Source organism: Nyctibius grandis, chromosome 21 (assembly GCF_013368605.1).
Source record: "Nyctibius grandis isolate bNycGra1 chromosome 21, bNycGra1.pri, whole genome shotgun sequence".
Lineage (NCBI taxonomy): Eukaryota > Metazoa > Chordata > Aves > Nyctibiiformes > Nyctibiidae > Nyctibius > Nyctibius grandis.
In genome coordinates this window covers 9,247,557-9,262,263 of record NC_090678.1, presented here as the reverse complement: position 1 = coordinate 9,262,263, position 14,707 = coordinate 9,247,557, and the positions used below count along the sequence as shown (strand labels likewise).

General features: G+C 36.9%; 1 protein-coding gene across 1 annotated transcript in view; it reads right to left on the bottom strand.

The window, feature by feature from the left end:
• The window catches only part of CDC73 (cell division cycle 73), a 111,757-nt gene that overhangs the window by 85,497 nt on the left and 11,553 nt on the right, over positions 1–14,707 (bottom strand). Inside the window, exons 7-8 of the mRNA XM_068416960.1 lie at positions 13,769–13,985; positions 671–769 (exon numbers count right to left, since the gene is read on the bottom strand). Coding sequence (XP_068273061.1) covers positions 671–769; positions 13,769–13,985 — 316 coding nt within the window. The remainder of the gene's footprint in view (positions 1–670; positions 770–13,768; positions 13,986–14,707) is intronic.

Sequence of the window (14,707 nt, the reverse complement as noted above, 5' to 3'; positions counted from 1 at the left end):
TCAACACAAAGCAAATATTTAAATGTTGGAATTCATCTTGCTATTTAAATTTAGTTCTTTGTTAAATGCAGTAGCAGCAAAAACAAATCCAAGTGTGATTAAAAAGCTTTTATAGCGGACTGTCACTGAGTTCAAGAATATACTGCGTTTAATAGAACTCAATAGTAAACACCCCAATACAAAACAAATCCTGTCTAATACCTAGATAGACTTAAACAATAAAGCTCTAAGTCTGTCCTCCTGATTTATTACAGGCAAAAGAAAGCTGGTTCAAGCTGTTCCCACTCATGAGTCATGTTCCCGATCCTTAAACATTTGCTACCCTATCTGTCAGAAAAACAGCAAAACATTTTGTTTGAAACGGCAGCAGTCTCATCTAATACATTTTTTGCAAATAGATGCAGGATGTCACTAGTGTTTGATAGATGCAGAAGCTGGCACTAGCAGTTTAATCTCTAAGTAACAAGAACATATTGAACAAACTAAACTAATATATTCAACTCTTTAAATACCAATAAATATAATTTAAGTCAAAGAATATCTGTGAAGTTATGCTTGAAAGTTGTGCATTCATTGGAAATAAACCAAAACAAATTTCATATCTAATAATGACAAGGCACTCTCACTTTTGGTGTCACAGCCTTCATATTCATCCAAGTGCTGCTCTTACCGTTGGTGCTGTATTTGGTGCAGGTCTTTGCTCAGGTGCTCGGCCTTCTTCTCTGGCTTTTACTGATTGAAGAATTGCAAAAATATTCTTGGCAAAGTTCTGAAAAACATTTCAGATACCTGTGAACCTTGCTGACTATCTGCATTTCATGTAATAACAACATAGGTAGAAGACACCATTTGGTTAACTTGTGCTTCACAGAAAAACAGAACTAGTGCACCAGTTTTCTAAATAGATGTTTTCCAATTACTTTTCTGTGACAGAATCCAAACATAAACAGAGTTTTAAGGCATCGTTACCCCCTATTCTTTAAGGCCCAAACTTGCTAAATCTAACCAGCTTCATTACACCACAAGGTAAACCAACTCTTCACAAAGCGCTTGTAACCTCCTTATCCTCTCTTGCCTACCATGCCCTTACAGTCCCTTTGGAACTGTTCATGCTGTAGCAAAAAGGAAAAACTTTTACCCAAGGTTTCCAGGACAAGTCTCATCTCTTGAGGCACAGGTATGTATTCGCTAATGAAAGCTTGTCCGCTCGCTTTTGGCCTCCTGGCAGGATGTCTCCGGCACAGCCCCTCTGTCTGCCTAACCCTGCACTACAAGCTTTCCTCCACCCAAGCATGCTCAGCTACTTGTAGGGAAGACTCCTTACGAGCCCTTGGGAGGCTTTCCCCGATCCTGCACAGAGCAGCTGAGGCAAGGCAGACAGGCAGCCTCCTCCTGCGCTTTCCAGCAAGGCTCTTGAGCAAAGCAGAACATGCTTCAACTGTTTGTTAACGCTCCAAAGGCACAACCCCGTCACATTGTGGTGCAGTTCTTTCAATATTTGTCTTGAATTATGCCTTCACTCCATTTGGCACCAAGTAATTTAAGCAGTAGAGCCTTCCATTTTAAATTGGAGGATGCAAGTACAGAAATCACATTCACAAATCCTTGATTCAGGAGTGATCCAGGATAATTCCAAAAACTTCATGCGGTGTTTTGTCAGATAACCAAGTCATTGAGGCACAACTGAACAAATGATATCAATCAAGGTTTTTAAAACACATTCCTCCTGGTAATATTAGTAGGACTGCTTTATTCTAAACAAAAATGTAAATGCTAATTAAACTTTTGAAAGGCATGTTTATTACATTACCACTCAATAGGCATTTTAAGCTACAGAGATATGTGTACACAATGTCTGTCATTACTGTCAATTTTCAGTAATGGTTCATCAGTAAAAGAAACCTTTCATCAGTTAAGGCAAACGGCTTTTTTACTGGTGCAGAATAGTATAAAGTATTCACTAAATGCTTAGATTCTTCCAGAGTATACTAACACTGAAGTGGTGTTAATTAACACCACTGGCATTACAAAACAAATACACGAGTTACAAAACAAAGACTTCTGGGGTGAATTTTGTAGAAAACATAGAATGGTTTGGGTTGGAAGGGATCTTAAAGATCCTCTAGAAATCATTCAGAGAGAGTTGTAATGCAAAGCTTCTCTAAGCTTGTTCACTTGACCTCAGTCAGGATATTGTCAATCTGCTCCAAGCCAGAGGGGCAGGAACTGGAAGACCACCAGAAACCACTTATAAATGCAAAGCCATTCCTTGAGCAAACCTAGTTCTTTTCACAAAGACTGAAAGAACTCACACAAAACTGTATTTGAAGTTCTTCTGAGTCAGAAAAATGCTGGGGGGGGGGGGGGGGGGGTGGAGGGTGGGGGAGGGGGAAACAAACAACACCACTTTAAAGAGCTGTGAGCCATGCACATATCAATTATATGAGAATACTCAAAATCAGCTCTGTTTTTCAGAAAACAAGTCTAACTACATGCTTTTTACTGGATATTCAGAGATTTGTCCCAAACTGTGGACTGGGCAGCATATCAGTCATAATTCTTGTCATTGCTGTGCTTCATCACATACTGTCTCTTGGAAATGACAAGCTACTCAGTCTTCTGAAATTCAGGAGGAGGAACTAATTAAATAACAAGAGGAGAAATTTTATAATAGTGATTGTCCATGTAGAAGCCAAGTCTTCTTTCAGTCACAAGGAAGCTACAACCAGCTTTCACATCCATATTTCATTCATAAAACCCACAGTTAACATACTCTTAAAGCGAGTTTAAATTTCAAATTATGAATTTTTCAAAGGCATTTTAGCATCTCAGATTTTAATAGCCTGAAATTGTGTGTCCTGGACTGAATTTTAAATTCTTTCAGGTAAAAAAAACAACAGGATTTTCTCCCATCTGCTGAAAAGAAGTTGTTAATAAGCATGGAATTACAACGCTTTCTTGATGAAGTATTTTTTCCACAGCATAAAAATGCAGGTCCCCCAAGGCCACAACTAATATCTGTTTGGAAGGGGAAAAAACAGCAGTGCTTTAACAAGCACTCACACTAATATCATCTTACTGTTCATTGGCTTGGTCAGGGAAGAGAGATTACATTACTGTGACAGAAAAGTGACTGAGAAGTCCACTGCAGGTACCTACTGATTTGCAAAGCCCTGCAGAGTTGCAAGACCGCTAAGTTTTCATTGTTCGTCCCTTCAGACATCAGAACATGAACATCCCTTAGCTTCTGCCCTAGATTTAGTTAAACTTAATACCAAAAGCTTCTGATCTGGGGGACAGAGCAGAGGCGGGGGGGGAGGGGGGGAAAATCTGTTTCTCTGCACCAAGTCTTAAAAAAAAAATTGAAAATGCTTTAAAAAATGATGCTTAAGAAAATTCTTAGTATGTAAAAGGACAAGTCCATCGATTCGTGCTGTTAGCTGCCTAGAGTGCTGCTACTCCCAAGAAAGCTCTCTTTGTTGATTCCAACCATGTCTATACCTGATTAATAATTCACCACATTGGGGAAAAAAAAAAAAAAAGGAGGCAAAATGTTTCAGCAACTACCAAATTGGGCTTTTGATATTTCTGTAAATAAAGTCCTATCGTAACAGACTTTTCCACCCATCCACACGCATGCTGCTAAAAAGAGGACTAGATGTAATGGTAGCCAAAAGACAATCAATAACAGCAGCTATAGTCAGATAAAGATAGTCAATCATCTTACAGAAAGTGTCACACGTATTCTTTAGGAAAGCCTGCAACAGTATGTAAATTCTCAAAATTTACTGGCACAGATGCTCTATCCCTTGTCAACCCAGTGACTAACACACACCAAGCCAAGTTACTATCACCAGGCTGTTTGAGGAGAAATACCAGAGCAAATAATACCAGCCTGCTTTGCTGGGGAAGACTTAATGAAGTTACATCACTAACAAAAATCCTTTTGTAGTAAAAATACTTCCATTTAAATATATCACAATTTATTCTGAAAAATTTCAATCTTCATTCTGCAACCTACATTTAATTTCTGCAACTAGCCATAACCCTAAGGCTCATTAACAAACACTTCTAGTCACAATAGCAGCTTTATCAGCCTAGCAAAAAAAAAAAAAATTTTTTTCTAATAATGATTATCAAGGAGAAATATTGATTTCAACATCACAGGAAACAATTCTTGAGGCAAAAAAAATAAGCAAAAGTATACTTCACCTCAATTATCTGAATAAAAATAATAGATTAAATCTAACATAAAACTAGAAGCTCATACACTGTTACATAGCATGGATGGCTTATAGGGCTTCAAAACTTTCCTATAGCTGAGTTTTAACCCATTTTAAATCAGATTTTACATTCTGGTATTTCACTGCAGAGAGAGAAGAGCCTAGAAACAACCCTCTAAACTCTAATAAACTTATTATTTGAGCTGACAATAAGGATTTCTTGTTGGACGTGCAACCCAGGATGGCCAAGAGCTGCAGAATGCCATAAACATTGTCCAAACTTATAGGAGGGCTGGAGAAGGAAGAATCAAGCCCCTACCACACTTCTCTATGCATTTGCTTCATATGCTTAGACATACTGCTAAGTCCTATGCAGGCACTGACAGACTGAAAGGCATGATGTGGTACCAGAAATGCAATATTCCCATCACACATTTTTCAGCAATTCCTAGGTACTGTGTGACATGAAATATGTGAACAGCATTCAGGTGGTCTCATAAAAGTACAGCAGAAATTTAAAAATTGTTTAGATGGAACATGAACTGATGAACTGTATATTTACAAGAAAAAATTTTGCACATTTAAATTTAAAGCACATATTTAAATCTGGAGTCCTTCATTAAAAGCATCACTCTCCTATGCCTAAGAATCTGTATCTTCAACTCAAACTGTTCACCAACATTGAAGCTGATCTTCTCTCCTCTTTGCTCTTCTAATTTAAAGATAGTCCTAAAGCACTGCATTTCACATTGTGTGCTAGGTTGCCCTCAGAATCAAAGTTCGGACATATGCAAGACTGATATTCAGGGACGGCTGCAAGCATGCAAATATACTGGCAGAACGGCTATGTGAACTATTGGTATTTTCTGTGATTATTCAGACCATAAAAATTTCCAGCGTTTCTGACCCAGCATCTCCTTACACAAGGACCCTTCAGATAAAGGCCACAGCTAGAAACACAATCTTGAATTATACAGTTGTGATGAACTAAATCCTCCTTTTTGAATTACATACGCACCTCTCCCATTTTCCTTACTTCCTTTCATTTGAATAACATATAAAACGCACAAGATGCTCAACTGCACTGACAGGCATGTTTGCAGAGAGCTCACGGTACCTCTCCAACTATTCTCCATACACTTTTGACCTGTACGTACCATACTACACTAAGTCATACAACAGTATGAGTGATGAGTGACACAGGTAGCATACTACCACACAGACAATTTTAAAAAGAACCACCTAAATAAACAGTTCATCTTAGTTATTCTTTCAAGACAATAAGGGAGTGGAACATCTCCCTTATGAGGAGAGGCTGAGGGAGCTGGGTCTCTTTAGCTTGGAGAAGAGGAGACTGAGGGGTGACCTCATTAATGTTTATAAATATGTAAAGGGCAAGTGTCATGAGGATGGAGCCAGGCTCTTCTCAGTCACATCCCTTGACAGGACAAGGGGCAATGGGTGCAAGCTGGAACACAGGAGGTTCCACATAAATATGAGGAAAAACTTCTTTACGGTGAGGGTGACCGAACACTGGCACAGGCTGCCCAGAGAGGTTGTGGAGTCTCCTTCTCTGGAGACATTCAAAACCCGCCTGGACGCGTTCCTGTGTGATATGGTCTAGGCAATCCTGCTCCGGCAGGGGGATTGGACTAGATGATCTTTCGAGGTCCCTTCCAATCCCTGACATTCTGTGATTCTGTGAATAGTAGTTTAAAAAATTCGCTATAAAATACTGGAATTTATATAGCTAACCAACTGAAGCAGAGTATACTACCTAATTTTTTTTAAACTGTCATATTAGGGAATCCACAAAAAAACCCCTATTAATAAAACTGAACTTGTTACTAACTGCTGGGAAAAAAAAAAAAGAATCAGACACTCCCTTTCACAAAAAGTTACTCTGGGAATCAAAGCACATTTCTTTATGTGCCAGTCAAAAAGTTCATTCAAGTATTACCATAGTTTACTGCACTGAACTGAAAACACAGCTATTAGCCCTGTGTATTTGTGGAGCATGTTTTCAGTAAGAAGTTCCACTCCTCACTTGTTCCGTATTATCTTCACTAAATTTTTATAGCAAGACTATTATACGAAAGACAACAGAAACATTTAATTTGAAATGGCACAAAGGCTGATTCAGAAGTATGAAAGAGCAACAACACTATAATATCCTGAAGATACAGCACAGCATAAAATCTGTTCAAAAATCCCCCTCATACATAATCTGAGTTTATTTCTCCTATGAATGCAGCATATGGAAATGTATTTTTTTTTCTAATAGTTACAGAAGTAGTGCTTAAGAATGGTGAAGTTACTTTACAGCAGACCTAAATTTTCTTTCAGGAAACAATGCTTTATTCTACAGAGTTCTCTGACAAATTCGATGTACCTATTTACAAAACAAGATTCAGTATTGTTCAATATAAGTACAATTTTTACAATCTGGCCCATCTTTCCTTTAAGTGCAGTATTCAAAATGTCTGCACTCGTGCCTAGTAGCAATATAATGGTCTTCCCAGTTTTACTATGTAAGCTAATATAGGATAAAGCTGAGTTTGGGAACTTAAGCTATACCATGTCATTACACTCGTGCACAGCCACTGAAAAACCATACGCTTGTTCCATTTGAAAGCACTAATGAGGAAACTAGTTGCTATTAACCTGGCACACTTTCATCTTTTTGCTATTAAATTCACCACTGTTGTGACTTTCAGGAACACAGAACAACTCTGCCACCTAGAGCCTATGTATAAAATTGCTTTTACAATCAATTTCTTTTAAAATTCCCAAAATTTTACCCTCAGACCTTTTAGCTGTCAAAAGTTATGAAAATATTACATTAATCTTGCTATAAAAATATTTTGATTTAAATATTTTCCAGTTACAAGATCATATTAAAGATTTTACTGAAATTATAATTATAACTGTAGTTGTAATCAGTTGTAATCCCCTCACAGGTGACTTCACTAGTAAGACTGCTCAAGAGGTATCAGAACAAAAATATGAACTGAAAGTAACTGAAAAAGATTTCTCACAGCATTTAGTTCAAATATGTTAGTTACTGTTAAAAGGATCAACCTTACAAATAAAAGACTATTTTAAAAAATAAAGCATGTAAATACTAACCGCAGTGGTAATATTTTCCAGGCGATAACAAAATTAAAAATATTGACCACCATAAAGATGAGATTCATTTAGGAAAAATGAAAAGTCCTGCTATTTAATACTTATGTACAGGAATACAGAAAAGCAGAGGAATAATATTCTGAAATATTTCAGAGCAAGACACTGTATTAGATAAATTTGCAATTGTGGGTTACATCCAAGGTAAATGTCACATACCAGGGAAGCGCTAATCCCTGTAGCCAAATCAGCTATAAACTCCACTCATCTTAGTTCTGGACTTCTCATCACCATGCACACAAACATACCCAGAGGCTTGGGCAGTGGGGAAATAAAATCAAGATTATGGAATTTAATACATACAACTCACAGTCATGTTCTACAAAATGAAGCTAGAGCTGAGTCCAATCCCTTCTGTATTAATGTCCTTTTTATGGATACACAATACACTGGCATCATCAACCTTTTTATCCACAGAAAAGTACAGATAACTAGAACATTACAACAGGGTCTCAATAACTAAAGATATCAAATCTGAAAACTGATGAAGGTTTAGAAAAAAGTTATTTATTTAAACAAATTGCTTGTTATGCAAAGTAAGTTTCCTGTGCTTTAAAAATAAAGCTTAAGAGAAATATCTGCTGGGTAGCCTAGCCTAAGGTTTTCACATAAGAACAAAGAATATAGAAATACCAGGATTAAGGTAGAAAACTAACATTTTATTTGATTCAAGCTTACTTCCTGCTTTATTAGAACAGAAAGAGGAATATATATATATATATTCTGAATTATGAATTTTTAATACTATCTGTTAATTTTTTGGTACAGTAAATATTAAGCAGGGAGAAGACTAACTACCCACATTGTGAGAGAATCAAGTTGGTCAGTCTGCAGTAGGGAAGCAAGAGCAAGTAATGAGACCTTTGCTTCAATATTTCAACCTAGACCTAGCAAGTAATATGTACATAGAGAAACAATCTTATATTGACAAGATACAATTTCATGATTCAAAGGTTATGAACTAAGCTAGAGGGACTGAGTTTCACATAACTCTGATCCCATACCAAGTAGTAACACTCTAAATAGTTTTTCCATTATTAACAGATAATTGCATAAGGAGCCCACATCAGATCGTTCTTCAATTTTATACACAGCTAATTCCATTAGAAAAATGTTTACCTCAAATTCAGATTTCTCATGTCCAATTTATATGGTTCTACTTCAGTGCTTTTCCCTGGAACATATCCAAGGTGTACAATAACATTAAGATGCCATACAGGTTACTCTAGACTCCTAGTGCATTGCAATGCCTTCAAAAGACTTACACAAGGCTCAGGGAAGACAGTAAAGAAGGGATTTACAGAACTGTTAAAAGAGGCCGAGAAATCCACAAAACCAGCATCTGGACAAGTCCCATGCAGTTGCTGCACACAGATATATAAATATGTGTCTGTATATGGACTCACATATGTGAAGCCTGTACAGCAATTATTCCAGCTTCTTAGTCAAAGTGACTTTGAAAGGTTATGTGGTATAACGTTTAAGCCTTACCATATATTCAATAGGATGGATTATGTTATTTCTCATGTGCATAGGGTTAGAGTCCACTCGAGAAAAGGTAATTCTAATACACTCACAACTGTAAGAAAATATGACTGAAAGGTGCTACTCAAAATTTGAAGTTTTAGCAATAATCGCTAGCACATCCCTAAAAAGAAAAGGATGAAAGTTTTTTTATTCCCATGAGAACACTGGTTCATTTGAAAAAGTATAAATTCACAAGGTATTCACTAGTGCATTTCCAAGGCTGCAGTTTTAAGATTTCTCTACACACAAGTAGAACATGTTCAACCCAGCCCACCCAGTTACCATGTTGCTTATTTAAGAAATATTTCTGAGCAATCTGGAAGACTTAAACCAAAAAAAAACCCCAACACACAAAACCATCAGAAGTCACCAACAAAAATACACCCTCCAAATACACCTGTGAATGCTGAAAATCCTGTTCAGGCTACTTCAATTTGTTCCTACAGGAAGAATTCAAGTGTCACAAACACATTTACAGGAGAGAGGGAATGAGGAGGTTTTTCCTTCAGAAAAGATTGCTGAAGCTTGCTGAAGGAGATTATAAAAATCAAAGTATTATTCAGGAAGGAAAGAGAGAGGAAGGACATGAAAGGAAGGAATCAATTTCAGGTTAAACACAGTTTTTTTTTCTAGGTGTTCAATGGTTTGTTTTACAAAACAGCCAGACATTTATCTAAAACCATGTACACAACAGAACTGAAATCTCTGTAAAGCAGTAATTCAAAACTTAACACTCCAAACACTTATGATGGTAAATATTCCATGTACAGGTTCAAAACCTTAGCTACCAGAGAAGATATCCAGTTCTATATACAAAGGTTCTCTCAATAAAAAAGTGACAAAAGTAATATTTTGCTAGTATTTTCCCTTAAGATTTGCAGTTTCAAAAGTGTCAATATCAATTCTGACATACCTTCACCAGACAATATTTCAGTTCAAACTGATTTAACATATATGAAAATCTGACAAACTTAACCTGTTCTCCAGGACCAGCTTCCATCGTCAATGGCGTGACCACATTGTCAAGAACTCATTCATATCCTTCTAACATGACATTAGTAAGCATCCGAAATTATGTCTGCTTTACACAAAAAAAGGCCAGCAAAAAAGCCAGTGAGACACTTACAGCAGTAAGACACTTTGTGCAAATATCAATCTCCAGTTTAAATAATTTCCACTTTTTCTTCTTTAAACTTCTCTCCCTACACCTGTAACTGCTTCTCCTCCCCAGCATATCCAGCTTTATCGGGTCTGATGACAGCAATTCCCTTACCCTGATTTTTGTGTGTGTTTGTGAAGATTAAGGAGAACTGGACTGCAAGAAGAGTGAGGACAAACAGGAGAGATTAATTTCTTAAAGCCCACAACAATTGTGGCTGTTAAAAGAATGGTAAAGGAATTCAAAAGCAGCTCTAGCATCAAGCACTTTTATTGCTTTTGGAATCTGACTAAATTTTCACTTGTTTAGACTGTCAGTTGACTCACCAAAACAGCAACGTTATGTTGCACGCCTTTAGTCAAATCTGAAATTAAATTGCTTTAAACAATATACCCTCTCAAATAGTTCTAAAATTAAGCTACTATTAGAAGGAAAAAAAACCCCTTAGACTAAACAGATGCAATTTGGCTCTGAAAAGTGATTACATAAAAATGTCACATTATTCATAAAATCTAGAAGACTACACTACAGACTTGGGGAAGGCCAACAGATGTTTAAAACAGACAGTGCAGCATGACTCATCCACTAGCAATTAAATCAAACACCATATTTCCAAAAGAAGGTAAAACTGCATAATAATCAGGCAGGAAACCATGGGAAAATACCTCAGCAAAAAGTTCTAAGCAAAACACAAAAATAAGCAAGCAGACAAATATAAATTCTAGAAATCTTAAAAACAAAAGAGGACGGGTGAGCTGAAATGTCTCCTTTTACAAACAATAGCAACCTCACAAAATCAGTAAAAATACAGTCGAGGATCAATGCAGCATCTGATTAAAAGAGGGTAACATAGGCCACCGTACAGATAAAGGACCTGTGTCATGCATTATAGAAAGCTTAAGAGTCAAATAAACTACGAATGACAACCAAGTAATGATAGTAAATGAATGATAACCTGTCCCAAATCATTAGAGCATTAGGGATATATTCCCAATATGAATGGGACAGTACAGGGACCTCCAAAAAAGAAAACTAATTATGAGAGATTGCAGTTACTTTGTGGGTTGGATAAGTGTCAAGAAGGGAAGTGATGCAGCGATTAATTCTTCAGCTATCGTTAAGCAATAACTTCTTGGAGCAACTGGCCAAAGTAGTCACAAAAGGAAAAACATCTCTTGATTTAGTCCATAGTACCTACCTTAGAGAGGTAGCTGCTGAAGAATACACAGGAGCATCAACGCACTCAAATTCAACATTCTCGTAAACAGAAAAAAACCCTACAGCCAGGAAAAAATCCACCACTGTTTAATCTCAGCTAGGGGAGCTACGTAACAATGAAGATGCTATCAAAAGATCATTAAAAGCAGCATCTAAAAGGGCAGAATGCAAGTGTCATGAAAACTTCTAAAGATGGTAAAAAAGAACACTACATCACTGGAGACTTCAAGAAAAAATCCTGGAACAGCTCTATAAATCAACAAAGGCTATTTGAAGTAAAAAGCAAACTCAAGAATCAGAAAGTATCCAAAAGGAGAAACAGTAAATACTCCACAAATATAGTTAAGATTATTGCCATCTACATAGAATTTTGAGGAGCATCTTGCTGGAGGAATTAGTACTTTTTTCAAACACATCAAAAACAGAGGAAATCTGCCAGAAAGCTGATAAGGATGATAGCTTAAGATGCAAAAGGAAAACACTAAGAAGATCAGTCCACAGCAAAAAGAAAATAATCTATCTCTGCATCTTTGTTTACTACAGAGAACACTGGGAAAGTTCACACATAGGAGTTTTTCTCTGTGTAGAAGACAGCTTGAGGAGCTTCCTCAGACAAGCAATTTTTGGAAAGAAACAATAAAATTGACATTTTGGGGCACTCGCACTTTGTTGCCGTTCATCCAGGAGTTCTAAACGAATTCAGATATTAAAAAGTCAGACACTATATGGTATGTAAACTGCTGTTGAAGTCAATTTTGTTATTACACATTCTAGGAGGATTCAAGAGACTGCAGATAAATCTATACCAAGCAGATAGCGAAAATTTACAATTAAAAGCATTATCGGGCACATTAGCAATTCAAGTATCATATGGAAAAGTCAAAACAGCATTTACAGAGGGGTATCATGCTTCCCTGATCAAAATTCTTTAGATGAACAGGCAAATAGACAAGGAATGATCTGCCTGAGAGAATATATCAGAGTCTCCTAACAATTTTCAAGAAAGTAAAAAAAAAAAAACAAACACAAACCACCAACAAAAAAACCCCAAACAAAAGAAACAAACAAAAAAAAAAACCAAAAAAAAAACACAACCAAAAACCCCTCCCACCCAACCTACAAACAAAGAAAAAACCCTGAGCTGTTCTGGGATAAATCACAGCCCTGGGTAACAAATGATGTTTCCCCATCTACTTACTCTCACTGTTACTTGTACAAAAATATAAACATTAACATTCGATGATTTCTGTCCATGCTATCAAGAATGCTCCTGCAATCCTGCATAAACACAAATAAACACTTGCTTTTATGCCTGTTATATTCATCAGGCTAGTTAAAGCAACTGCATGTTAGAGTCCAAGAACAAACTTGATCTCTTATTTCTTGTCTTTCTCCCTGTGTTAGGTTTTGCTTAAAATCACCACCTCCTCTCACTGTTATTACAAGGACGCTACAATAAAACATTCAACTCCTTCCCTAGTATCTTTGCAAGTTTCCTTGGAAGACATGTAAAGATACGAATGCCATGAATGATTCGCTAAGGAGGAAAAGCTACCCAAATTCCCTCAGTACAAACATTTCTGATGACTAAAACGTTAAAGGCTTTTACCCATTTATCAACCGTTCAGCAGAGAGATTGCTACAAACCTCACAGACACAACGAAGCGACACTCACTCTGCATGTAGCATGCAGGTACCTGCCACATACCTAGTAATTACCCCATAATTCCTGAATGAAACTATTCTACCACTAATGCCGCAAGACCAGGTTGTGAAAACGAACGCTATGTAGAATACTGTTAAAAATAAGACAAATGAAAACTGGGACCTCGTTTACTTCTAAACATTGTTTTCCTGTGACATTACTTAAAGAAGTGAAGGCAAAGGATGCAATTTGACAATAACCTCAAGAAAACAGACATTTGCGATCTTTCAGAAATTGACTTACTGCTTCCTTGAGAAATCTAGTGCCAAGTATCACTGCAATAAAGCAAACCTTACTGTCCAAAGAGAGCAAGCTTTCAGCTGTGCTTGCAACCATGTTCTGGGCCGGCACATAACCAAGTGCAGCTCAAGACATGGATTAAAGGAGCATGAAGCGAAAAAAATACACAGAAAAGCCTCCTCCTGGCAACACTTCCTGGTTTTGTTCGTTTTAGCATTTTCTCTCCTTACTTCTTTGGTGTTTTCCACAGCTTAGCAGCCTTTGAACTTCCAGTGTTCACATGTGGCTACTCCTACCAGTTACTCCCCACTTTTGTCTGTTTCAAACCTGCAGGTACTTTCATACAGCCCTCCCAATTGTAGGGCTCAAGACAGCTTTAGGAGGAATTAAGCAATTACTTGGCATCTTTTAAATGGCTGAAGCAAGTATTTTGAGGTACATTTTAGGCTTACTGTAATGAGGTAAGAATGAATAAAAATATCATAAAAATATCGGTATCCAGAGCATTACCTTGCCTGTGCTTTGTAAGATTGTAGTTCTTGTCCTCCATACTCTCTCCCTGCTGACAATATCTCTGGTTACATCCACTTCAGCATCAACAAAACTTCTCTGTTTAAGAGCAGTTATGTCATCATCCAGATCAGTTTTGATAGTGGATCTTTTCTTCGCCATGATTTTTGCTTTGATAGCAGCAATTTTTTCCACTGACATGGCTTCAGACAAGGACCTAAATGAGTAAAAATAACAGAAGAGACTGAATAATTGCATAAACAATTATTCTGAAAGAATTTGTGAATGAGTAACTTCATCCTGCTTAAAGTTTATGGCTATGCTATAAATCATAAAATAGTCACCTTGCATATACTTGAAGATTACATGAACTTGGCATTGCTGTGTTGGGCATGAGTATCAAACTTCTAACAAAAAACTCCAGCCCGGTATTAGCACAAAAATCATCAAAAAATCCCAACTATAACAAGTAGAAGTAAAGATTGCAACTGTAAAGCACCAGGACTAACACTTCCATTTACAACATAATCTGAATTTCAGCTCCCCGTTATTTTTAGTGGATTACACTTTTGTGTCCAGGCAATCAACCCCTGGCTGCTCTGAGGCTTTCAAAGCATTTATCTAAATTTTGCCTGAGGTGCTGTTACACAGACTGGGCCACTTGGAAGCTGTGTTACCTTTTCAGAGCATGTATACCAAACAAACAACAGATGGTAGTAACTTTGTCCACATTAATCTGTTTGAGGTAACTCAGTTCAGTCCAAGAGTGCAACAACTTTATCTGTTTGCTTTTAATTGTAAACACAGAATTTTGTTGCCAAACAGTGAGCCCTATTGTTTTGCAGGTGAGCTGAAGAAAAAAAGAACTGAATTGCACAATCCTAACTGCACAGAATTCAATTTTACGTATTTTTTTTTTTTTGAGATTATGTTGGAAAA